At 40.7% G+C, this 27,894-nt stretch overlaps 1 protein-coding gene across 2 annotated transcripts; it reads right to left on the bottom strand.

Moving 5' to 3' along the window:
* Positions 1–546: 546 nt before the first annotated feature.
* Positions 547–27,763, bottom strand: slc16a4 (solute carrier family 16 member 4). 2 transcript variants are annotated; one of them, XM_048242209.1, is made up of 11 exons: positions 27,550–27,763; positions 26,783–26,852; positions 18,994–19,148; positions 14,195–14,330; positions 13,894–14,026; positions 13,661–13,804; positions 13,403–13,564; positions 11,902–12,522; positions 8,930–9,141; positions 3,452–3,545; positions 547–2,532 (listed from the first exon to the last, which is right to left on the bottom strand). In XM_048242209.1, the coding sequence occupies exons 3-11, from the start codon at positions 19,014–19,016 to the stop codon at positions 2,327–2,329; spliced, it is 1,731 nt and encodes a 576-aa protein (XP_048098166.1). In that variant the 5' UTR covers positions 19,017–19,148; positions 26,783–26,852; positions 27,550–27,763; the 3' UTR covers positions 547–2,326. The 2 variants fall into 2 exon arrangements, with proteins under 2 accessions (XP_048098166.1, XP_048098167.1); XM_048242210.1 differs by lacking the exon at positions 26,783–26,852.
* Positions 27,764–27,894: the final 131 nt, after the last annotated feature.

Here is a 27,894-nt window from a genome sequence, read left to right as displayed (position 1 = left end):
CCTCCTGCTTCCCTGTACAGATCTCTAAATTATTATATGAATATATGATTGGTCTCCCATTCAATTTACTAGTCAAATAGGATTGTATGCAAAGCCTACCACACTTTGTGGAGATTTGTGGTTGCGTTTGTACCCTCCGCCACCTGTGGTATCTTTATATATATACATATATATTTGGCTGACACTTATCCAAAGTGAATTATTATGTAAATTATTACATGGCCCAGCTCTTTAACCACTACGTTATCACCACCTCTTAATAATTGTAGTAATTACTGCAGTACCAGTGGTAATTTTTAGTATCTTAAGAATGAACATGTGTCTTCTTCTTCTTCTTGTTGTATTTTTGCTAAATGTGTCCATAAACCTTTCAGATCTTGCAGGTAAAATATATTTGAAAACAATTATCCCTATCCATATGCAATGGTCTGCATATTTTATTAATAGAGGTGATTTCACCAGAGTTGAAAAATATGACAAAATATCTGTTATCCAAGAGATTGTGGTTTTAGCTTTTAGACAAACAATGGACCAATAAATATTTGATTAGTGGTCACTAAAGTCTTTATTGCAGATGGGATGAAAGTTGTGACCACTATTAAAATCAGTTGTTAACACCTTGTAATCAGTTTCCCAACAACCACGATCTCACAGACGCATACAAAATGCTGATGGATTAAGACAAGTACCAGTAATTCTGCTCAGTCCACAACAAAATCTGCTGAACATGTTTGTAATCATACATTCTATTTACATTTAGACGTCTGTGCCCAGCTCAGGCTATGTCAATGTGTATGTCTCAATATACAAGACCACCATGGGGCACCAAACTCCTCATGAAAGCTGAGGAGATTAAAATGGAAATGATGTTTTCCATTGAAGTATTACATAGTGGTGTGACCAATTTAAGAAGATAAACATGGTACCCCTTAAGTGACTGGATATAAACCCAGAAGTCACAAAGCCATTTCAGACATTCAGTGTTTGCCAAGAAGGCTACCTAATAACATTCTGATTTTTTTTTTTTTTTTTTTTTAGAGAAGACAATGGGATATGGGTTACATAAGGTTAGAGTTAAATTTGTGAGTCCAGTGCGTATGAGCTTGGAGTGGATTTCAGTAAGCTGAACAGAGGTGCAGTGAGGATTTAGACTAATTGAAATGACATTCTTTTTGCCAAAACTTCCCATTGCCACTAGGGGGCAGCACACAACAGAACACATTGTGTTCACGCACATTTCAAAATCACAACAGAACACACATGAACAAACATCTCTAGGTGCTACCAAGTACAGTCAATGGTACTGCATTTCATATTGTGATGGGTGTGAATGCATAGAATATCTCTGCATCTTTGGCTTACATTATAGAATAATTAGTAAAGTTAAGTATATAAAGGCAAATGGTGGGACAAACAAAGTGAAACTAGCATTTCAATACAAAATATACAAACTCCAGTGCTTCCCACATAGTCTCTATTCAAAATGAGTAAGCCTGTGACCATTAATTATACATGACAGAGCTTACATGGGATTACTAGAGAGGTAGATCAGTGTAGGAAAGAATTGGCAAAAATGAAATCCAAATGGCAGTTTGCCTCTAAGTTTTACCAAGTTTTAAGCTTCTCCCAACACTCTTCCAACTATCACTAATGCAGTTGAATAGCTTCATGCTTCATGAAACCATCTGGGATGTGCAATAGGAGAAAGTATGTTTCTTTGCAGTGATAAACTCGTTTGAGTTTAAAGTTTATGCAACAGTCTGTCCAAACAAAAGCAATCTTCCTACTACACCAGAAAATAATTGGCTGTTGCATAGAATCTGACCTACTTTTGGCAAGAAAGTGCGTGTTTGTGACTATAGTTACACAGGACAACAGATATCAAGATCAATAATCTATTGAGTGTATTACACAATGCATCTGATATGCCTTTCCGTTAACAGCTACAGTATGCAATGCAAAATCGAGAATACAATCACAAGTGACCAATGCAAGTCTATTCATCATGTTTTCAAAAGCCGATGATGCCAGTGGAAACAAAGGGAGGAAATAACAATATGTCATAATATAAATGTCTATTTGGCATATATAAAAAGTTACAAAACAGGATTAAGCCTTTGCATCTGTGAACTACAGGTATAGTCTCCGTTTCATCTTCAAGCACTGGATGTGTGTTGGTTAGAATGCATTCAACTCTTTTTCCTCTGCCAAGGAACTTGACTGAAGACAGTGATATTTTCTCCACCTTGGGCCGATACACATGTGGAAGTTCAAGGAAAGGGAACGTACAGAAAAGGGGAGTTGTTCCTGTGCCAGCTTCCATCTGCTAGACAACACCATTCCTGAGAGGCTCTGGGCAGAAGCAGCCATTGACTTTTCCTCCAGGTTCCCTCCCCAGGTCTTTGCCATTACTCCTCGACTGCCATCTCCGTGCCAGGGGCTCCAGGAAGAGTGAGACAGAGGAGAGCAGGTAGCACACTCCCGCTAGGTAGAAAGAGCAATCGTACGTCTGGGTGTAGTCATACAGAAAACCTGAAAGGTGAGAAGCTCAGTCAGGCATTCACACATATCTATTTTTGGAGGGTTAAGTTCACAAAAAAAAAAAAAAAAAAACATGTGATGAACTTTCAGATGTTAGAAGACCATATATCTCTCTTGAAACTTATTTTGAATGGATCTGTAATACAAAATTGTAAATGGATACATTGGTCAGTGGAAAATGTAGCAAGCTGGACTGAAAATAGGCATTTTAGGAATAATTTTGGAAAGCTTAAAAAGCTTTTAAGAGAATACTGCTTCCATGAAGACAAAGCACTCCTATATAAGTTTGGGCTTTTGCCATTTTTAACCAGCTGGGTGGTTGTATCAGTCATAACTCAAGACACTGGGGTCATCATGGAGCCCTGTAAACTCAAAGCCCCCAGAGAGTCAGCCAAACAGCACACACCACACTATTTCTGGACCCCCTCTCCCTCCCGACTCCCTAATCACATCTTGACCTCTCGAGCAAGTCTGACAAGCTGGTTTGCGTTAGCCCATCTGGGAACTGTGACACCAGGTTCAACAACAACCCCACCCAAAGAGGCCCCCCTTCACAAGATAGTGAGAGAGTGTGGAATAGTGTTTCCAAGAACCGTGACATTCTCAGGTTCTGGGTTAACCTTCCCCTTACTTTAAAGGACACTCCAGAAAAACAAGTAGGTCACAACTACCAGAAGAAAGTTTGTTGTACATTTTTCAGTTTTTAATGCTCCTCCGGTTTTACCGGCCAAACTCAGGCAGGATCAACCTACACAGAGAACACTGACATTTGAAGATAATGGTGAACATGTTCTGGCAGCCTAACAGTGCAGCACACCCTCTCAGCCCCCCCACCCCACGCAGCAAGCATGTGCACTCCACCTCTCACCTGACGTCATTTCATCACCATCTGATACTTGTGCACACATACCTGCAAGCGGAGGGCCCGTCAGGCAACCAAGCCCCACAAAAAACATTGAGAAGCCCATCGAGTTGTTTACTTTCTCAGATCCCACCAGATCTACCTGTGAAGGTAAAGCAGACAAAAAGTTAAACTGTAGCCTCTCAAAAGAGGTTGAGTGACATTTGGAGGGTTTTATTGCCATTGAAGGTGAATGATGTGGGAGTTTGTTTTTCTTTGGCATTCACTTTGTTGTGGGGGGAGGGAGAGGTTAGAACTGAATCTGGACAGAGCATGTGGACTGCTACCTGATTGATTTACAGACCTCAGGGGCCCCTCTCAGCTGAGCACACTGGTATGGGAGGTGCAAAGCATGACTTCATTTCAATAGGCCTTTGAGAGAAACGGCTCTATCTACCTATCAACACAGCATGTAGGGAGAGAACGTCCTACGTGGCATACAACATCTTGCAAACACTCACAAAAGCACAGCTGCCACCGATCAAAGCTGATAGCATGCTAACTGGTGTCTTTTGGCGATAATGTTGGCAACGTTGTGTTCTTCTCTTCAAGCTTCTCTTGAAACTTTGCAGAGCGGTCCAGCACAGACCACCAAATGACAGGTGTCATCTATTCTTTCCATGACAGGTGTCATCTATTCTTTATTAAAATTCTATGAATTTTAGGATTACTGTATACCAAAACTAGGTGCCTATTACACATTCTTCAGAAAGCTGTCAACTGTATACTGCTGCTTATATTTACTTATGTACAGTAAATGTCAGTTCTTCAATTTTTACTCTGGATATTAGCACAAGACTAATCATTGCAAATCAGTATTGATTGACTGGAACACCACAACAGATTTCTGTGACATAATACTGGTTCTGTTGTCTCTTAAGTAAATCAGGTTTTCTAGGCCAAGTATACCTGCGTACTCAAGGAAATTGGTGTCTGCATTTATCCCATCCGTGAATTAGTGAACACACAGAGCACACAGAGTGAGGTGAAGCACACACTAAACCAGAGCAGTGAGCTGCCTTGCTACAGTGGCACTCGGGGAGCAGTGAGGGGTTAGGTGCCTTGCTCAAGGGCACTTCAGCCGTTCACACTGGTCAGGGATCGAACCGACAACCCTCCGGTTCCAAGCCCGAAGCCCTAACCAGTAGGCCACGACTGCCCCAAAGGCCAATAAAGGCCAATACCCACTGCCGATGACATTGGATTTGACGCTCAAGAGATAGAACAATTTTCGAAGCTTTGGCGTTGACACGCATTAGACGCCACCATTGGGCTTTGCTCCGTTAAAAGTAATGATGTAAACTTTGGCGTCACTTGACGTGTGTCAGGTGCGTTGGCCTTAAATGAAGCAGGAACAAAGATTGTTTTTCAGTGGGCACACCTCTGACTGGAATGCAAAAAGAGCACCCCACCTCTGACACTACCTCATCTTTCATAAACCAGCTTTAGGCGGAAGACAGGTCCCAATGCTGGGGGGTAACAACCAGGACAAGACATTTACTTGAAATTTCTGCTCATCTCTACAAAATAAATTACGTCATTTGTTTCCTCAAACGAGCAAACCAGGTGGAAAACCTAAACTGGTATATTTGTGACATGTGATCTCAATGTGACATTGAGGAATAAATCAATGATGGTCTGTTCAGGCAGTGGCAGAGCAATGACTGTCATCTACAGAATACAACAGAAATGATTTTAACCCTATGCAGTACACTCCAACTATAAAAACTATAAAACATTCCATATTGTATCACCTTCACTTTAATGGTTGCCTAAATCCACACATTTGATGTTATCATTTCCTTTTCTTATTACTTAATAATGTAATATATAAATAGTCTGTCTGTTGCTTGCATTAAACTCCAGTTTTGAGGGAGGTGTGTACTTTTAATGCACTTTGTTTTAATGAGGAAGGGGAGATGACAGTTACCTGTCTTTTAACCTGTGTGTAGCCGGTAGATGAGCAGGCATGTTTAGAGGGCTCATAGCAGGATTTACCCTGTGTTGTTTTGCTGTGGATTTGAACACTGGAGGAGTATATTATTGTTTGGTTTTGTTTATGTAAAGCACATTGAATGACCTCTGTGTATGAAATGTGCTATATAAATAAACTTGACTTGATTATACTCTGAAGGCATTGGATTTAGGCTACTGCAAATACAGGAACCATTTTTATAAACGTGACAACTGGCGAGATTGCACATTCCTTATGCCTCTCATCATGCTGTAGGCTACTTTTTTTCTGGGGAGATTTTGTTTTTGTTTGGGACTGGATTTGCATTTGAACGGATTGACTCTTTGACTTTGGGACAGATGGAGCATTGAGGGACAACAATTTGCTTGTTAAGAAGGAAGCACTGCAAAAACTGCTTATCTAACCAAGTGTTATCAATCTTTTATTAAAGATTCATGTTTCATCCAGTCCTTCTAGTTGCAGAGTTTGCTGGTGCTAGGCTAGCGCAAGTCATCAGTATGTGTTAGCCTGCCACTAAAAACAGTCTTACCCACTCCACAGTACACACGAGGCAAATAAACTGTAACGGCAAACGATCGATGTAAATGTCTGTGTTGATAGTTTTATTTCTAACATTATTCTATGCTTGCATTTCAATGATCGCATAACATTTTGAGGGACTAGTTTCTTAGCAGCGGAATTATACTTGCTCCGGTTAGTAGTACTGCGCCGAAAAGTAAACAGAGAATCACACTCCAACAGGGATACCTAGTAGAATCCTAGGTAATATCAGTCCGCCGCTGTCGTTGCTTATATCCCTACTACCAACTTCAGAGAAAAAAGTATAACTTGCAATGCGATGCAAAGGTAGTTTTATTTGTTACACTATTCTGTCAACACAGACATTTACATTGATTGTCTGGCGTTATAATTGATTTGCCTCAGGTGTGCTTTGGAATGGGTAAGAATGTTTTTAGTGGCAGGCTAGCACATACTGATGACAACTGCGAACTCTGCAACTAGAAGGACTGTGTTGAAAACGGTCTCCACTGATAAATATCACACTTGCTAACTTGGAAATGAGGTCCTATGTCCAAAATCCTGACCCACCCCTTTAAGATCAAACATCTAGTTGGTATTGTTTTTAGTATAAAGAAAAGTACCTAGCACTTTCTCGTAAGATCATTTTCACTTAATTTAAAGGGAAACTATGCCGTTTTGGTCATTTATTCGCTGTTTTCTCTCTTTTTGCTCGCAGGTTTCTCTCCCCCTACAGCTTCAGATTATATTTTACGATACTCCTCAATTAGTCAGTCTGCCGTTTCCTCTTTCCCTGTTCCTCCGACAACAGTTTACTCGCTTTCTGCTTCTTTTCGCTGGCTCTGCCATGACAAATGTCTGAGAAACTTCCATCGCTAGCTTGTTCTAGCTGCTTCCTGGTGTGTATGTGTGTGTGCAGTAAAGCAATCCGTTACATCAAGAGGCTGCGAGACTTTCTGTCTCTGAGAAGTTTGGGCTGGTCTTTCCGCTCACAGAAGCTACAGTGAAGTGAGACGGCCACCATTCACCCCAGAAAAACTCATATAACTATTCTAATGACTCCGAAGCTGTTAAGTTAAGGTAAATTAAGCTAAACAAACTGCATAGTTCCCCTTTAATAGCAGCCTGTATTAATTCAAAACATCTTATCAAGAGACATTTGCTTAATGCACTGGCAGCTAAATTTGTTTTAATAAGACGGGCTGCTATAAAATTCTTTATCTTTTATACTTAAAACAATACTAACTAGAGTTTTGATCTTAACATACGATTAATAACACTTGGTTAGATGAGCAGTTTTTCCATAGTATTTCTGGAGAGGCGTTGAGAATTAAGACATGGTATGTGACTTGCCTTGAACCCAGTAGAACACCTTTCGGTTATTTTAAAGGTACTTCTGTTTCAACAAGTTAAAATAGACCTATGGGTTGCACAAAACTTGTCACTGAAGCTGAAGCGAATTCCAAAATTCCTCTCAGATTACACAGCTCCATTCTTGTCCCTTTAAGAATAGGCTGTTTCTGGGGCCTGTTGCCTTAAATATCCATAGCTGAATCAATTCAAACACCTGCATGTCGATCAAATTCGTGACTACAGAGTTTTATTTTAGCATGGGTTTCCTCCGTAAAAGAGACCTGCATGTAACTTCACAGCATGCGGATAATACTTAATTTCACGGACGTGTTTTGGCTTTATTTTTTTGGCAAAAAACGTCACTCTTAACAGCCGCCAGTCTTTGAGAAGATGTGAAATATCCACTGGAATTTTGTTTCTTTCTATTACACCTGCCAGGGAATCTGTGTTATGCTAAGCTGCTGCCTAGCAGGTAAAACACATTTAAATGGCTATAGCTTACATTTAAAACAATTTATTAGCTAGAAATGAAGCCACATTCAATGCTATTTAAGCCACTTCGAAAGTTTGTTTAAATCCAGTGATTCTGCCATCATGGAAACGGAACGTCACACTTCTGTACTCTATAAGGGAGATTTCTGAATAGCTCAAAGAAGCACATAGTTTCTGACATCAACCTCTCTCAACTAACCCACTAAGTGTTTGTAGAAGCATCGGTGACCCAAATGGAACCAGAACCAGAAAAGTGAGTTTTGCATAATATGGCCACTTTAAAAACAAAGGCAGAGAAACACTATAGTAACTATAGTAACATTATATATATATATTTAAAGTGAAGCACTATGTGTGGTTTACTGACCTTAAATTGAAAAATAACCAATGTTGGGCAAGTTACTGAAAATTAGTACCGGTAATTAGTTACAGTAACTAGCTACAGTGAGCAAACTCACTTTTATCCGAACTGTCGACTGTGGGTTTAATGTCGCTGTGTTAACGCTAGTTCACTGTCTGTCTGTGCACATGATCCAAACGTTGGCAGACACATCAGTTGTAGTATAATATTGATCATGAAATCAGAATTATCTTGTCTTAGTTTTGTGTACGAATACTATGACCACCTCATCGTGGGGGCCTCAAGCAGCCGCTTAGTTTGCTTATGCCTCAGGCCGGCTCTGTAGTGGATAGTAGATAATACAGTAAATCAAAACTGATTTGTTTTATTTGATATAAGAACAAATACCCTTCTGTTCAACTTAGAAGTCATGCCATGATTGTAGTGTAAAGTGAAACAATTTAGAATCATAAGACATTCAAGTTCTTTATGAGTTAATTTCTGTTGTATATGCTGTATGTCTGTATGTCATCCAGCAGGGCTTGTTTCCTAGTGTTTCCTTATTCTCTTTAGCTGATGATACATGGGGCAACATTTTGAGCAATATTGCTGGGCATTTACGTAACCAGTTCCATTCATTCTGAATTGGATGATCATGACAATTTGCCTACAGATGATTAAAGTTCTCGAGAAAATAAACTGTTGCGCAATATCAATGGGAACAGAACCACTATAATGAGGAACATTGCTCAAAAAGTTGCCCTATGCATTATCAGCTTTTGCATAGTTCTCATTAATCAGCACTCACCAGGACAGGCAGCAACAGTGCCATGTAGCCCCCGCAGAAGATGGCGAAGAAGACCGCGTACACCATAAGGTGCATGTAGGATGTAGCCAACGGCGACAGCAGGTTGACCACACCACACAGGATCAAGTAGGCCTTGTGGTAGTGATACTTATGGAGAAAGTTACGGTCTGCCAACCAGCCTGATCCCAGCTGGGCCATAGTCTCTGTGATGCCTGAAGGGAGAGACCAAACTCTGTAATAGTCATATTTTGTCAGGTCTGTTATGTTTTCTCTATTCAGCACTATATGAAATACTAAAAAACTAATCCACTACTAGTCCCCTTGATTAATCTGACTTAAAGTGGTGTTACTCTCTAGTGGCAGGTTAAACTATGCATTAGATGATGTTCAGCACCTTACAAACTCCATATCATGGCACTGAGGAACCTCACATGCTCTGTGCTCTGCACCTTGCCTAAAGTGTGTAGTTTAATGTTGGAGACAGGCTGTGAAGACAAATAGCCCACCATTACAAACCCAGACATAGGCTACTAGAGATAGTAGCACATTCTTCTTGCACTAGTCAAAATTGCTCCCTGGCATAAACCCCAAAACGACATAAACAAAAAGATGGCTACTACAGAAAAAAGGAATTCTTTTAGCATGCCCTTGCAAGTCTTTCAGTGCCTGGAGTCTCTCATAAGATATGGTAATTCTATATCACTGCAGTAACTGTTTGGAAAGAAGTTGGATATTGATCACTTCAGGAAAAAGCTGCTGGCAGCACTATCCAGCAGATCAATGGAAAAAAACAGCTCCCAAACGAGGACCGATCAATGGGTCCCATTTCAGCTGCAGCCGCATTATAGAGAATGCTGGTGATGAGGCATTTTTCAACCTCAACTCCTTGAGTTTGCAGTGGACTTGCCACATGGCTATAGCCCACTGCAGTGACACGAGAGCCATGTGTTTCCAATCACCTTTCTGTGCGAGCTAGTGCTAACAACCAACAGCTGTTGCAGAGATGTTTGGAGAACGTTAGTTGCCCCAAAACTGCAGTGCACTCCTTTCATTTTCTAATTGAATGCAATCTGCAGAGAAATTGAACCGAGTGAATCCTCCGATGTGACACCCCTTCAAAAGTATGTGCCACAGGATGCTTAGTGGTGGTGCAGAATGAATTGAAACAGCTGTCTATTGTTTATGTATCCTCTGCTGACAACCAGAGGGTATCTCCTGGTGTGCTCCCTCTTGAGCACAGAGACACTGGGAGCTTGTTTGTGTGTTTTAATCTCAGCAGGTTAGTCAACGTTTGCAGCTGGTCCCATTGAGCACTCCATACTGTGCCTAAGGCAGTCTCTCTGCAGAAAGCTAGTTGGGCTTTGAAAGCTAACCTCTTTGACGTTCTGTAGCATGGACCTCTCCCGTCAGTCACACAGAGAATAACCAGTATCCTCAAGCTTCCTTTAATTGGATCTTGACAGACGTGTCTGACCAAAGACTCAAAAAGGTTGGAAGGACATGCAATGTCCACTGCGTCAGTGCAAAACAATGCTCTCACAATATTAAGTCCACGTCCAATTTTCCTGCCCACTCATTAAAATACAAGCGTGTTTGGCCTGCCTGGCCACCCCTTTGTGTGGCTTTGCTGCCTCAGTGAGTCTCGGCACAATCTCAGCCACTTCAAACTTTGGGCAAAATTGGGAAGCCCCCCTGTCACCACAGCAGCGACTCTACTCTGTAAGCCGTTGCTTAGCGACTCCCTGGCTCGCCAGCACTGGTCTGTCACGGGAACACATTTGTAGAGGCCTGGGACTCTGGGGGCCAGTCTCTCTGTTTCAACTGAAAAGAGTCTTTTGAATTGGGGGGTTGGCAAAGGGGGCTAGAAATGAGTTGGGGTTGGTTGGACTTAGTCGACATATCAATATGACATGGGACAGTAATCCCTCTCTGTGGGGGTAGGAGTAAAAGTAATATGTCTGCACAACTGCGCTGTGCATTATGTGTCACTGTCGATGTAAAGCGCAAGGTTAGTACCCAAGCTTCACTTCTTTATCCAAGTACTTTTATGGGATGGATAAACACATTTCCCAGAATTTAGGAGCAGACTGACAACAAGTATAGAGTGATACACGTCCAACTTCCTTATTCTGTTTGTCAGAGTAGTGTAACACTCATCACTGTGCCATGCTTCATAGATTTAACCTCAATCACATTTAACCCCTCCATCCATGGAGCAGTCTAATTTCCTCTGCCAGCACGGACCTCATGCATGTTGTCAAGTTTTTTTCTTCTTCTCTTGTTTTCATATAATGTGGTTTCATCAATGGGATACTTCTGAACTCAACTGCCTCGGCCAGTGGGCTAAAGTTCAGCTTTTATGTAAGAACGCTCATTACATAAGACTGCAGATTCTGAGCAGCTCACAAATAATTAATGCACAAAAGTTGACTGGGGACTTTTTGCATCACCCTCAAAAGCTCAGTGAAATGCATGCTATGGTATTTTCAGCTACAATAGAAAATAATGAACCTTAATTGCCCTTAATAATTGATACCATAATATTAATATCCACAGTCATCAGTAGCGAAATGGCTGGTTTGGATTAAGACTATAGGACTGTAAGATTTTTGCTGACTCAACAACTATTTTTTTCTCTGAAATTCAACTTTTGGACAAGCACCATGCACTGTTTCCTGTATTTACGTGCTTAAAATGCTTATTTGACACCCTGAAAACACCACATGCTTCACAGGCTAGTAATCCTCAAATTAAACACTACCGCAGCTGCCTCATGATCTGATAATCCTTGAGGTAAGCGCAATACTCCAAATGAGATCTGGTTAGTGGATATTAAATGGTTGATTTGTTGCTCAAGTGATGCTCTAGGAAAAATGCAGCTCTATGTGCCTAAAATAAATCATATTTATTTTTATTTTTTAATGTCTGTAACATGTGCTAGAAAACTGAAAAGCAGAAATGGAAAAACTCACCAGCCAAGGAGATGATGAACGAGGCGTCCATGGCATCGATACCAAGATTCCGAGCTCGTGCAGACAGGTGGAAGTAGGGGATGAAGTAAGCTAGTTGGCTGAAGACAAGAGACCAGGTGTAAATGCAGAAGAAAGGGTTCTTCAGGAGAGAGAAGTCCAGAGCTTTGTTTTTTTGGTTTTCACAAGAGGCCTTCTCATGCAATGAAGTATTTGCTAGAGAAGAGGCTCCGTTGCATTCCAGAGGAGGATCCCCTGTCATGGTGCAATTGCTCTCTAGCCCATTCACTCCATTATGGACTAGCTGTGTGACTTCCACACTTGTGAGATCATTCTGCCCCTTGCCTATTATCTCTGGGCTAGACGCGGCCCATGTTGTGGATGGAGAAGAGTCTGCTTTGGCAATTCCATTGGCCACCGGTGTAGACCCATTTACGCCGTTCTTAAGTGGCTCCTTTTCTTGTCTATTGAGAACACCATGCTGGCCTTTTTGGATTGAAGGCGAGGAGGGAGACGAAGAGGTGGGGGGAGATGGAGAGGAGGAGGGCCTGACGTTGATCGGTCTCAGAAGCATTCCTGAAGCCACCAGGTTCAGCATGAGACCCCCCAGGATCAGCAGAGCTCCTGTGCAGGAAGAGATTTGCCCCAGATCAGCTGTGCCGTCAAACATGTTTCTGAATATAAAGGATGCTAAGAAGATCATACTGGTGGACAGTTACAATTATCAGTAAGCACATTTTCATAATCATCCAATCAAATCACATGGAACTGGTTGTGAGGTTGCCCTGCAACATTGCAAGAAATGTTGTCCCATGTCCCATCACCTATAACGTTATAAATGAAAATTTTAACAAATCAAAACAGATCATCAAGCTATACTATTTCAGAAGAGAATCTGATACAATATTCTCTGGTCAAAAAATATAAGTGAAATTGTGAACCTTCCAATAACTGATGACCTTTTTTTTGCTGCTGGTGCCTGGTACCTGTGGATCAGTCACAAGCCTTGGGGAAGGGGGGTGCTTGGTTTCACCTATGCCGATTTAAAGTTTTGGGCTAATGGTTCAATGGCCCAGAGAACTAATGGTTTTGTGGACAGATGAGTCAAAAACTTGGCTTAGATGAGAGGTATTAAAAATGACCTTCAAACATAATAAGTCATCTCAAATATTGCAACAGGGTGATGATAAGATCATGGTTTGGACAGGAACAGAAATATTTGTTTAAAGGCATTGGGTTCACACCAGTTGCTGAAAAATGGGTTCACATACTGTTCACCAAGGTCATTTCATGTCAGATAATTGGGATGATAAATTTAAATTCATTCATTGAAAATAGATACTTTGTAAATTGGAAGTTAGTATCAGCATTTCTTAATTATGAAGTTTAAGATGGTTGCTCTCTGTTCTGTGATGAATGCTAATCATTTAGACATGTTAGTTCTAAGAAACAGTGTCTTAGATGTCCGTGTTATAGCAGAATGTTTGAGTGATGTAATATTTACCTTGCCAAGCATAGTGGTCCAGAAGAAGCTGTGTGAAAGGAGCGAGAGCAAAAGTCAAGCCCATTCCTGAGCGGCCAATGGAATATGCAGTGGCCAGCCTCTTCCGGAAATATGTTGCCGTAACAACAGAGCTGGCTTGGTACAGTAAAGCAAAACCTATACCTACATGGAACATGAATGTTTGTTTTAATAGACACAACATTCAGACATGCTGAGTTGCACTGTTTTATGCTATATAGTTTCAGATTGGGCACTTACCCACAATCAATCCCATGCTGATATATAAGAAGACAACATTTGTAGCAAATATGCTGATGAGGAAGCCTACAGTAACGAACAGTGCTCCCATGATGGAGGTGATGCGGTTTCCCAGCTTGGCACATGCCACCGAGGCAATGGGACCTAGAGAAGCAGGTTCAGCGATATTGGTTCAGAAATCAGCCGAGGCCAGATGTGATGTGTGAGGTATGACAATAGGAAAAATGGCTGACCTCCAGATAGTCTGAGGCTCGACATGATTGAGCCAATCCAACTGATGCTTTCAGCCGAGCCTCCAAACTCGTCTTGGAATGCCACAAAAAAGATGCCGAAGCTCTTCAGGGTTCCCATGACCAAAACATTCACCTGTCCCAACAAATGAAAACAAGGTTTGTACTGAAACGGAATCATTAACAAGCTGCCTAGTTGCCTGGAACAAGCAGTATTCAATCTGAACTTAAATTAACTTTTACTATTCAGTGAGTTTGAAATAAATGTTTAAAAGCATTTTAGCTTAGGGTAAAAATAAAATACCAAAAAACAGTGCAGAACCACCATCCAGCCCCATCCTCCATCTGGTGGGTCCACATATTGAACTTCTTTCTCTTTCTTGGTGGCTTCATGGTTCACATTCTTTTCATACTGGAACATTTTGGCTAACTTGCCATCACTGAAATTATAACAATTGTTCTGTTACCCAAACAAACAACCAATAGCCAAAATGGAACACTTTCTTCCTGTCAACCAGGAAACATATTTGTTACAAGTTAATCACTTCTGGCTAGTCTTCTAGATGTTTTGAACTTATTACAATTGTTGCGGAATCGCTTGACCACCAGAGTGTGCCTGAACCTGTCGGCAAGCTGCAGTATTTGTAAATTTTTAATGATTCAAGTCTCAAGAGGCATTGAACCATAACACTGTCAGCAAATTGGATATTTTTTCAGAGAACATGGTTAAATTTTGATCAGACTAAAAACAAAATAATAATTAAAAAAAAACCCATCCTGGATGATATACCCACAAAAGAGAACAGTTCACTGCGTTACCGCAATAACATTCAATGTTCAAGTCTGTACTGCTCCTCCAGCATGCGTAAGCAAGTAATGACATACAATTTACTACCAACTTTTTTTCATAGAAAACAGATAGATAGATAGATAGATAGATAGATAGATAGATAGATAGATAGATAGATACTTTATTGATCCCCAGGGGAAATTCAAGGCAAAGGTAGATGGATGACTGCACCTTAAAGACATACAATTATAGCCTTGTAAATCTGCATGTACCATGTGCCATCTTGTCCAGGGGAAATCTTGAATTATTGAGGAGTTCAAATTGATTATGCGTCTAGAGGACAGTATGTTTCCCTCGGAAATGACCTCTCTGCTCTGCAGCCTTAAGTCCAGCTAAGAGTCATTTCTTAGAATCCTGTGTATGCTTCTGCTAGCTTCGTGACTGAGCTTTGGACAGTGTTGTTTTCCATTATTTTATGATGGTTAAACATCAGCTGTGTTTCTTACACATTTTAGTGATGTGTACCTTCATCAAGTGTAAAGGAGATTACTGAACATTCAAAGAATAGGGTGCTAATAAAGTGCTGTACGTACAGATACAGGAATACAGTTAGTCAATCTGGTAGTTCATTTATGCAATTAGCTAATTGCTATCTCATTTACGTACAGTTAAGAAAATACAAGTAAATAAATGAAACAATGTGTAAATACATAAATAAATGAATGAAAAAAAGTAGAACGATAAATGAAGAAATACAGAGATAAATTAATAATAATGACCAGTTTTCATGACCAAACTGTAAAGATCCATTTATTTATGAATACATTTCATAATCTATTTCTGCATTTATTAATTAATCCTAAAGTAATTTTTGGTCCTATATAGCTTTCAGTAGTGTTAGTGATGTGCACCAATTCAGCTGTCATATGGACCATTCCCATGTTGTTACATAGTCATTAATATTAACCATTGCAATGCTCAATCGTCATTTTTTTGGAAATAAACATTTAAATGCTTTAGTCTCTGTGGAAATGGGAAAAGGCCTGAGTTTGACTTTTGTACGGACTTTACAGGAAGTGACTGATGGAAACAGAGATATGTGACTACCTGTAAACTGGATTTATACTGATTCTTCATAATAACTGACTTAAACATGCATAGTGATGTCTCAAAGACCATGTTCATGTTGCACAGCACTTGCAATTACATTTTGAGTCTTTTAACCCTTGTAAGGTGTTCGGGTCTGTGGGGCTCTTTTTCAAAGTTTGCTTAAAGGAAAAATATCCTATTTATTATTTCTTCAAACTCAGACTCAGTGGCCTTGGCTCATTTTCTGTGAAGAACATAAAAAAACCTTGTTTTCAATGATTGCACACGGTACACCCCCCTACACATAACTATTACATATGTGGTGTTCGGGTCTACTGGATCCGAGTGTAATAATTGTAGGTGCTATGTATACCTTAACTGTGTCCTCTTCCTAACCGGGCCTGCTTGTGTGTGTGTGTGTGTGTGTGTGTACGTGTAGGTGTCTGTGTGCGGGAATGTTGTTTTTCTGCACCTACTATTCCCACAAAAAGTTACAAAATTGTTAAATTATCTTGTTTATACCTTAATAATAATTAATAATACCTTGTTTATAATTGTTTGTCACAAAAACGAAGTAAACATCTGATAAGTAATTTTACATCAATTGTTATGTCTGTAAAGCCTAATAATGTGGTGGGTAGACCAGACTCGGGAACAAAAATATGAACACCTTACAAGGGTTATGAGGCACAAAGGCACAGTTTAAGTGATGCCCCCTGACTGCATTTTTTTCCTAACGACAGTACTCGGTGACCTCGAGCAACAGGGCTCTATGGTAAACACAGCGTTCCTGCACAACTGGAGCGTCTGGAGCCTCTACAGACATCAATGGAAGGCATTCCAAGGCCAGTGAGTCCATTCAAATGAACACCCGGTCTGGGGATAACCAAGCACTGACCACATCCTAGGTGGTTAAACCATTTACTAGTCACTAGAGTCTGTGCCTGAGTTCGATATGTTTTGAATTTTAGCATACAACAGGTGTCCTCTAAAGTTTTAGATCAATCACCACTACTTGGTATGAATAGACTACATTTGCATACATTACATATTCCAGGTGAATCTTGTATGTAATCTGGTTTCAACCAGTTCTACCTTTAAGCAAAAGAACAGACTTCATATCTAATCTAATCAGCCACACCAGTCAAGACATATATCGTCTGAATGTTAAGGTTATGGGCTGAAGTAATGTATTTGTTAAATGAATTGTACAGATGCAGAACTATACAGATAAACTGCATCTTTTACTTAGTTCTCTGATGCAGGTCTTCCAATTCAGATGAAAGAGACATGCCCAAATTAGGCAGAAACTGCTTAACAGATTAAACGTGAATGAATCGGGCCAGTGTACTGCAGGAAAGCATTTTCTGCGTGCTTTTCACAGACTGTTCCTGTGTGTGTGTGTGTGTGTGTGTGTGTGCGCGCGCGTGCCCGCGTGTGTGCACACACGCATGTGTGGATTAAGGGGAGAGGCTGGTTAAGTTGTAGTGTGGAATGGTTATATTGCAATCTTGGGCCTGCCTGATACCTCACCATACCACCACCACCAAATACCTCTTCTGAGCTAATTGGGGTGATGGTGTCTTAACAAACATACTTCACAAGGTGTACGTTACTCTTTTCAATTATAGAGCCTATGACACCTTGGTTTCAATTATATCCTGACCTCCTTTTGTTTGAACTCTTTGTCAGCCAAACTATGCTAATAATTATGTGCTCATACCAGAAAGATGGCATTGCCTTCATTCCAAACAGTAAGTGCGTCTCACGGCCCCTCTTAAGGGGACAAACTTAATTCAAAGCAATAAGGGAACTCCAACAAAACCAGCTGGTCTTAATGATATGCCTAGGGACTAGGAACTACAATAACATAACAAAAGAGAGACAAGTCCCTTTCAGGCACTATAGTGTTTGTGGTATCATTGTGGTACCATTAAAACACTATTGTCAATCTGACTAACCAGTATTGGCAAACTGGGATGTGAAAGTGTTGTGAATCAGCCTCATTTCTGTAAATGTACATACTGCGTACTTCTTATGGTCATCTGTGATTTTTGTACCCATGTGTACCCTGTGTGTGTCTTTGGTCTGTATGCAAGCATCCTTTGTTTATCCTTGAAGTCAATGAAAGCCTGAGAGGCCTTTTGCCTATCACCAGGTGTGAAATGTTAATGTTTGTAGAACAGCATGTGTCCAGGCCTCTGAGGAACTTCCCAGGAAAGGGGGTAGTTTTAATTAAAAGACAATCGAAGCTGGCCAAAAGGCCACATCCCCCACACACCACACCTTTACCTTGCATATTCATACTAGTAGGTCACTCCTTCTTTTGTGTGTAACTTTAAATATGGTAGACTGTTTCTGTATAGTCAGAGAAGTCAGAGAATACTGAGAATCTTCAAAGTTAATTAAAACGGCCCCAAACGGTGCTGGTGATTAGAGTAGTAAGGAGCCTGTCCTATTTATAATACATGGAGAGTAAAGGCTTCAGTATACTCGCCGTTCCCGACCTGTCATGCGACAATGTGACGTCACAGGAACGGCATAACTATTTATACTCGCGCGTGGTGGTCGTGACACTAGTTGCAGTATTCTCCTGAGGTGTCGCTGTTGTGAAAAGGCTATCGCTTATACTGTAGAAGAAGAAATGTAAATATTGGCGTCAATGGCAGTAGTGACTAGCCTCTGTAATGATAGGCTACTTCAGACTTCGGTTGCTGCTCTTCACAACTAGGGGACATTACCATCTAGTTTCCAAGGTGTGTGCAGGTAGCTGGCTAGTCTTAGCAGAAATTTTTTTGGTTGAAAATAAATCTCTTTGTTACCTTTTGCTGGATTATTATGTCCCTGGTTCCTAGTTCTTCCCTCTTCCCCGTGTTGCAACTCTCACTGGTAACTTTGTTAACTTATCCAACAAACTATTAAAAATTCCCGACTGTAACAAATCAGTCCTCCGAACTGCAACTCTCGCTGGTAGCCTATAGCCAAGTTAACTTCCCACTCTTCTCAAACTGACTATTCAAACTTCATGACTACAGTCATTTTATTTAAATTATTCAGTTTATTTAAGATGTGAGCTAGGCTATATGAAATGACTGAATGTGGTTATTGACAGTAGAGACACACATGCTCCCTGATCTTCAAGCTCGTCCTGCTTGTCGCACGCGCAACACTGAAAACATTTCTCCTGTTTTTTAAGGCAGTTTTTTTTCATTATTTTATTTTACCTGTTGTGTTCTTTTGGTAGCATAGCTGATGCAATGTGGGGTGAGGGAAGCCTTGAAGAAACTAGACAGCAAGAATCTTTTAATCTCCCTGTGTCATCCTGTGCACAAGCAGTTTGTGGACAGTCTCTATGGACTCGTTGAAGTCACACTTATATCTGAAACAGACAGACAGAAAGGCAACAATAGTCAATATCTCCTGAAAACAACTTCATTGCAGACACAGATAATGTCACTGCCTTCCAGTAAAGAAGTGTTTCCTCTCTACCAGCACAACCTGCCAGGGTTCTCTGGCTAGTCTGGCAGGCACATCAGCAATGACAGGGGATGACAGTAGTAGCCAACACATGCCCTGTTTGAAGTTGTGCTGCTTGCTGTTAAAGGTAATGACAGATGTCATTCTCACTGGTTTAAAGGATGTTACGCCCAAAACACATCCATGACATAAGAACAACCCTTTTGCGCCCAGCCCCCAGCATTCAATCACAAAATCACGTCATTAAATAAGTGATTGTGGACTGGCCACGCCTTTAAAGGGAAACTTTTTAAGGATTTCCCCCTCTGCTGGAGAAATTGTACATTATGGTATTTCAAACTGTGGGAAAAGGTAACGATAAAGCACATGGATTTGTTTACAAGCTAGCGAACAGTTAGCATAAGTTTGGCAGAACTATGTGGATGTTACAAGGTAAGAAACACGATTTAAAACGAGTTTCTTGTTTCTCACTCTTTCCGGGACGGTAGTCTCAATGTTGCAAGGTTGGTTTTCCGCCTGGGGACGCTAGGCGCAGCGGGGAAAGTCACCATTTTCACCGGAACAGGTCATTTAAACCTCCAAATGATTTCTAAACGGTTTATTACGTTGAAATAGTTGCCAAGTCCGCCTTTAATGCCTATAAACTTTGCGCCTCTGATTATCCGTTTCCATGCGCGGTTCTACGGGGTGGCAAAGGGTGGCAGCTGCCACCAAACTTATGCTAACTGTTCGCTAGCTTGTAAACAAATCTAAGTACAGACTACACAGATTATATTGATTACACAGTGAAGAATGCTATTAAAATTGGCTCCTTAATTCCAAATGGAGACACAGTTGACCAAGTAGATTCCAGTGTAGTTAAGAGCAGGTAAAAACTTGAGGCTGGCTTGCGAAAGAATAGTTCTTTATTCTGGATGTAACAACAGAGTTCTGGTAACCCTGTTGTATGCACAGCACAGCACAGTGTTGCAAGGTGAAGCCAATGTAATGAACTGAAGCCAAGATCTGGGACACTTCTGGCTAATTATAATAGCAGAATATACATTCACGTCTGGGGTCAAATTGGGGGGGAACAGGCAGTGATATAGCCTTATTCAATTAAGACGTCTCTTGTGGGGGAACAATTAGTTAGGTACACCATTTGCTATTGTAAGGTAACAACATTCTGTCTGCTTACAATAAATGTCCTGTGCCTGCAATGTCTGCAGTATTAAACAAAGAACCAAAAGAATGACATACAGAAAACCACTAAAATCTAACAATCGAGAAAGAAAATCACATATTAAGACCCACACCATCCAAAACGCCAGCTACATCTCCGATTTGCCTCCCACCTCGTGTAATGTGGTGTAGAGAACAAAACATATGCAATGAAATCCATTGAATTTTAAGTTTTGAATAATGTCCATGGCCCCCCTCCTGGAACCTCATGCCACCCCTTCGCCACCCCAGGAAAAAATCTCTAGATCCGCCCCTGTTCATTTCTGATCGCCAAAATGGGGCCCTTCGTGTGCAATCACAAGTAGCCTCGGCTGGAAATATCACTTCTTCCACGGCAAACACTTGTTCTCCGCAGAAATTTGACAATGAACTGACCTAGGTCTACCAATGCAATTGTCAGCCTACTACAATGACTTAGTCAAATCAGTATGGCCATTATTTGGAGTAGCAATGAAGGCTTACACACATCCAACGATGTAGGGCAACACAAGATGGTGTCACTTGCACACACAACACACAATAAGGGTACACATACACATACATATCACATACATCAAAAAGGGAATAAACACATGGGGCACAACCGAAGGCAGACTATACATGTCACATATCAGCCTTTGTGTCGTGATGTCTTTGGTGTTATGAAATGTAAGTTTAAAATGTTTAGCCGACTGCGTAATTTGTCATTTTCGTTCTATAAGTTCCACTTTTCATGTCATGAATGTAACATGCCTATGATAAGGCTTTGCAGTTGTCCAATATGGTCAATATACTGTCTCAATTGTGTTTCATATGACACGCAGAAGCTACATTCATGCATTGTTTTGCTCCAGTTGAAAATGTTTCTGCGTAATTTGTCAGCTGTGATCAAATGCGTTCAATAAATTCCTGTTTTATGTTATAAATATAACATGCCTATGATTAATTCTTCTATGGTGTATCTAATTTAGGCCTCTCTTATGTTCAATCAAATTCGCTTTGCCCACCCGTTTTTTCTGTGCCCACCCATTTGAAAATTTCTGGCTACGCTACTGTTAGAAAGGAAACTGATAAGTCAGTGTACTATTCCTACAAAATAACTAGATACTAACAATGTAGAGCAAGAATAACCATTTGGTGGTGACACTGTTCCAGTGAGTAAAGATTCATTTTGGAATCTAAGAGGACACATTTCGCGGAAACATGAGGGTGTGCTACGGAGAGCAAAGAAAAACGTGAGCAATTTGAATATGCTTCATATCAAGTAGAAGGCTAAAGTAAAACTTGGATGCTAAGCCTGTATTCTTTTGGCAATTAATCCAGACTGATCCCTTTAGTTTTAGGCTTATGTATTAACGTTGCCAAGCTTGTTTGTTGTTGCACTATCAGTGTTACAGTCTTTTAAAATAAATGTTCTGAGTGAAATATATTGCCGTTGCTCTTAGTTCTTTGGGACCGGGGAGCGAAATTGACCTGACGCGAATTTGACCGGAGGAGCGGCCGAGTAAACAGCCACCTGCTCTCAGCACAGTGTTGACTTGCGTGTCTTTTTAAGATGGTGAGCGTAAACGTAAAGGAAAGCCCTCTAATCGGACGGGCAAGACTGACAATAGACGGGCCTAGGCCCGTCCAGGCCCATCCGTGCCTAAGCGTATGCTTTCTAAATTATTTAGCTAACTCCATCCCCATCAACGAACTTAGGCTATATGGCCAATATCTTTGAAATTTAACGGTCTTGGTTTTATTAGGAAGACAGTTGGGCATGCCTCAGTCTCGTGGTGTGAGCGGTATCGGAGCGGAACAGCGCGGCCTCTAAATTAAAAAACGCTCCGCTCTCAAATTCCATCCATAGTACACAAAACTATAAAATAATCTAAACTTCATTCACTCTCGTTGTATAGGACAGGACAGACTTGCGGAACAGGCTGCAGGGCAACAGTCTGACAGCCTGCATGAAGATAGTAGTTACAAGACACTTTTTGAAACTATTTCAGCTTGTGTAGGCCTATCAGTGCTTTCTGAACATATTGAACACACTTTTAGAAATACCGTGATAATACCGAAAACCGTGATAATTTTGGTCACTATAACCATGAGGTTAAATTTTCATATAGCTGGGAAGAAATATGTGAAAAATCATGAAGATGGGGTATTTCTGGATAAGTTTTTGATTTTTGGCAGGGTGTTAGGTATAGGCCTAAGGTTTTCAAAAATCCATGGATACAAGTTGGGGTGGCCCCCCTAGTGGCAGTTATCCATAAAAACCAAAATGGCCCCCGCCGAAAAGAGTCTTAAATTGTTGTATAATGTATTTTCTCTACTTTGTTTGATACAAGGAATCCAATTTTGATATGTTCTTCTTATTGTAAGTCCATTTCCATGTTAAATCTAGTATCATAGTCATATTTAGCTCATAAACTGTTAATATCTCTGAAAAAGTCACATTGAAATATTACTCAGGCCCCTAGACCCATATTTTACCTCCAAGGTATGCTTTTCTTTGTTGATTGGACAGGCCACTATCACTATAGTGTCAAAAATAACATATTGTGACCAAAAGGACCATTGTTGAGGCCTTAAGTAAACACAAATTCAGAACTATGCCACAGTGAAAAGTTACAGTATATTAGGCTTTTCACCATGTTAAGGATCAATATTATATTTTAGTCAAATAACACAAAAAAACAATTCATACTTAAACCAGAGACTTTCTAATGAGGAGACACAGCACTCAAAAAATCCTCCATAGAAATGCATGAGCTTAGTTTGTAACGGCAATATGGTTGTTGTCTACGCAAATCACACCCCTTCCGCGGCAAAATGTTGACATGTGAATGCATTGAGCTAATCATGTGCTGTGTTGTGAATACATTAGCCAATAATGTGGTGTGTTGTGAAGACATCGTGCCAATCATGTGTTGTGATCTCACCGCTGGAGCAAGATTGGTGTTGTGAAGCCTTAATTCAAGAACTTAAACATTATGTATTTATTCAAAGATTTTTGGTTTTATTTCTGCCAAAGTTCAGAAATGGATGCCCGATGAGTGCCCAAAAAGCGTTGCAATATGGCCGCGGAGTGGAGGGACTTGCCTAAAAGGACTTTGCTTAGATAGATAGATAGATAGATAGATAGATAGATACTTTATTGATCCCCAGAGGAAATTCAAGAATTTAACTTAATTCAAGAACTTAAACATTATGTACTTTTTTGTACCTCAAAAAAGCCAAGCTTTGCCCCTCTTCCACGCATTCACACCGACACCCTCATTCTGATCACCCTGACCCAACCAGCCTCACACTGGAATCAGTGCACATGCAAGTTCTCAAACGCTGGACTGTACTCATGTATAGTAAGAACTGCGGTGTCGAGTCAGTCAATGAAACCCGGAAGCTTCTTTTCAGTCATAGCCTCAAATCCCTGGATTCAATCCCCCCGACCCATCATGCCTTATTTCAGCATGGAAAGCGTGCCCTGCACACTGCAGCTTTTGTCTGGAAGCAGTCCCTCTCCAAAACTTCAGAGATTCCAGACCCCAGCGAGTGAGGCTGGGAATGGAATGACAGAATCAAAGTCTGGGTGCCATATTGGACAGATCTGGAAGATGCCAGCAAGGGATGCTCACTCCTCCTCAACTGTGGCTGTGTGGTTGCCTGTATGGGCAACAGTAAGTGCCACCAAGCTGGACTTTGCTGTACCACATTGTGCCAGTGTGAGGGAGGCTGTAATGATGAAGAGTGAAACCAAAAATCTTTGAATAATACATGATGTTTAAGTATGAATTGTCTTTTTGTGTTACTAAAATGTTAGCCTAACGAGCCAGACCCACATTAAAATGTAGGGTCTGGGCACTCACCGTTCGCAGTGCTCAGTCCGAGGGGCGGGATAATTGGTTGTCTTTCAAATTCCCTCTGCACGCAATAGGACAGCGCTGAGTCCCATGCGTTTTCCCACTAGCGGAGCTAGTTGGCTAGTTCAAACTTTTGCCAAATTAAAAAAAGCTTAACTCGTGTCACACTGTTCGCCAACAGCAACATCCATCTTCTTTGTTTTCAAGTAGCAGGGAATTCAAGCCAAACCGTTGCAACTCTGCCATCAATCATTATGTTAAGCCCGCCTAACGACTCTATACACGATTTAATTGGCCTGATAGAAGTTTAATTTTTTGAGCTCACAAGCCAACGGAGAGTTGTTAGACTAGCCGCTTGGTTGCATCTAGATTTCTAGGCTACTAAAATGTAACATTGATCCTTAACATGGTGAAAAGCCTAATATAACGTTTCACTGTGGCATAGTTCGGAAGTTGTGTTTATTTAAGGCCTCAACAATGGTCCTTTTGGTTACAACATGTGATTTTTGACACTATAGTGATAGTGACCTGTCCAATCAACAAAGAAAAGCATACTGTACCTTGGAGGTAAAAATATGGGTCTAGGGACCTGAGTATTTCAATGTGACTTTTTCAGAGATATTGACAGTTTATGAGCTAAATATGACTGATACTACATGGAAATGGACTTAAAATAAGAAGAACATATCAAAATTGGATTCCTTGTATCAAACAAAGTAGAGAAAATACATTATACAACAATTTAAGACTAAAGGAAGCTGAGATATAACCTTTTCTCTTTTCGGTGGGGGCCATTTTGGATTTTATGGATAACTGCCACTAGGGGGGCCACCCCAACTTGTATCCATGGATTTTTGAAAACCTTAGGCCTATACCTAACACCCTGCCAAAAATCAAAAACTTATCCAGAAGTGCCAGAAGTTCATGAATTGCATCCTAGCTAATACCGTTACATCCCTACTTGTAACGATGCTATAGTTGTCAGCTCTGCCATAAGTAGTGACTGATCACATTTGCACATTTTGTTGTTTTCCACTTTCTTTTGCACTTGTTCTATAGTTTGTAATAGTCTTTGTTAAAATTGCACAGGTTACACAAATATTTTGAAATATTTAAATACTGTTGTATAGTTTGTTAGGTGTTATTACTTTGTTAACTGTTATTTTGAGAAGCTGGTTATTTATTTAATATGTAGTGTTTAATAAATAATTGTTAAATTACAGAGTTTGTAGTGTATCGCACAAACAAGACGCCAGCACCCACCCCGGTCGGACCTACGACCTACCACCTTAACTAACACATTTCCTGCGGGAAACCCTGAACTGTACAACAGTACATTGGCTAAGGTAGAGTATGGTATGAGGTAGGTAAGCCAATTAACGTCAGTTATAACTGGTGTCTAGTTCCACTTCAGGCCTTTGAGGTAAAAAGAGGATGAGTTTGAACCTGACCAGCTGTGTGTCATGTCTTGTAGAGAACTGCTCACAGTCATTCATTCTGCAGCCATCAGGCCTAGGAGAGGGAAGAGTCTAGCTGAGAGGAGTGAAGGCAAAAGAAGTGGAGAGGGGGTGGGGCCGGAGTCGTGTGACTAACAGCGGCCTAGGAGGTTCTGCCTCCTTGTGTCTGTCAAGTCATCCCAGGGCAAAGGTGGTCCATTGGCTCAGCGCCACAGCATCATACAGTATGTCTGTTTCAGTGTACTAAGGCTATTTCTGGCTGAAATTGAGAGGCTGCTGTATTGACTACAAAAAGAAAGAAATTGCCCTTTCCGGATGAGTCAGACACTGAGATGTGATACTTGCTGTGAATGAAACTAAACCCAGTTTAAGTCAATTCTGTAGGCTAAGATAAAATGTCTCTCTCTGACTAGTTCTGGTATCATTGCTACAGTAAACACCTAAAGCAAAAGTTTGTTGTATATGCTATTCGTTAAAGGGGAAAAACAATTAATTAATCACTGACATGCCCCTGTTGATCCACTGAGTGAAGGCTTTCATGCTCAAAGTCTAATGTTTGTTAGACATATGGAATGTACATCTGCAGAAGTGCATTTTGCTTGTGCCGATGAACAAGGAATTTATCCAACTATTTAAGATTTAAAAAATAACAAATGTGATGATCATGATTCTTTGACACCTTACAGTTCTACCTACAAGCCAGTACATACCATGTCTGAAGTGCTTTGAAACTCATGCTTGATCTAATCAAAGAGCTGCCAGAAGAAAAGACTGACTGCAGATAAAAAGGGAATAGAAATATGACACCTGTCTATGCATTATATAGGCTGTAGTTTCTAACTAGGAGCTTACACATCTGATCATTACATCTTTTATAATAGGCTACAACCACACATACAAGGCCACAGTAGCACTACAATTATGTAATGAAGTTGAAGTCTAAAGCATGGCTTAATTTATTAGACCTTGTGTGTAACGAACGGCAATGCACCAAACAGCCTACAGTTAGTGGAAGTGGAAGTTGCACTTACCAACTATACAAGTACAATCGCTGCACGTGTGTTTGGTCCCCGGTATCATAATGATTCTCGTGCGACAGCTCTGCACGGAGAAGATAGATTAGCAATTGTTAACCATAAGGCAGGGATCATCACACTGGCCAGCTACAAGCGGCAGTTTTCCTATTGTTCTCTATGGTTCGGCTGAGCGTTGAACTGGTTCAACTTTTAAAGCGCAATGCAAGAGTATGCAATTGTCAGTTTAGGCAAACCGTTTGTGTTATGAGATGGAACTTATTATGGTCTGGGCGTTGCGATACGCTTACCGCTGCGTAATTTCCAGTGTGATCCCCGCCTAACATTGTTACGCCAAAGTGAATATTTTCAGTGTCATTCAGTCCCAGCTAGTTTCAAATCAGTTGGACAAAAACAGAACAGAACAGTAGGCTATATTTATGTTGAACTCCTGAGTAAAAACGTGAGTCAAGTGGACTCGTTTTTTTTACACGGTGCGTTTTTGTTTTTATTTAATTTAGAGGCAAGAACATTAAAAATATATGCTACTTAATTAATTTAGTATGTCACTGAATGGGGTCTGCAATTTCTAACTGCAACAAAGCAAGCTGTTAATGGTCACGGGGAATTTGTGTATCGTAGGCTAGAACGAAGTTACATGATTCATTGCACAAAAATGCTTGTAATATAAGTCTGGAAGAACAATATGGTCCATATAATGTTTCTACTATGACATGAGATAAATATTTTGACCAAAAAGCATGGCATTGATAGAGTCTCCTTACCATATTTTGCGATTTTCCTGTCCATCAGAGCTGAAGTCCACTTTGCAGCTTACAGCCTATCATTAGGGCTGGTGCGCCTGATGAGCGCACCATCAAAACCAAAGAACGCACGGGAGCAGGAAAACCCCTTTCCGATAGTCAGGTTCGAGTGGACGTTTTCAGACAAATGGAAACAAGTCGACGGTCCTCAGGTATTTAAGTGTTCAAGACAAAGTTTGCCTACTAGCGAAAAGGAGCAACGACAGTGAAATTTCACAGCCACGTGATGTAAACGTAAGCCCACGTGTTATATGCATGAACGTTTCAAGACATGAGAACTATTGGTACTGTATAACTAGTTGGGGG

The sequence above is a fragment of the Alosa alosa genome, chromosome 4 (genome assembly GCF_017589495.1).
Source record: "Alosa alosa isolate M-15738 ecotype Scorff River chromosome 4, AALO_Geno_1.1, whole genome shotgun sequence".
Taxonomy (NCBI): domain Eukaryota; kingdom Metazoa; phylum Chordata; class Actinopteri; order Clupeiformes; family Clupeidae; genus Alosa; species Alosa alosa.
Note: the sequence above shows the minus strand (reverse complement) of the source record. Positions and strands in the feature narration are given on the sequence as shown.

What these genes read in the sequence shown, in the direction of transcription:
- slc16a4 (XM_048242209.1), bottom strand. Translation starts at nt 19,016, where the DNA reads ATGCTACCAAAAGAACACAACAG. An exon ending in GGACCACTATGCTTGGCAAG is followed by an intron (nt 12,523 to 13,402) that starts GTAAATATTACA and finishes CTTCCTGCACAG; the next exon opens with GAGCTCTGCTGATCCTGGGG. An exon ending in GACGGGCCCTCCGCTTGCAG is followed by an intron (nt 2,533 to 3,451) that starts GTATGTGTGCAC and finishes CTCACCTTTCAG; the next exon opens with GTTTTCTGTATGACTACACC.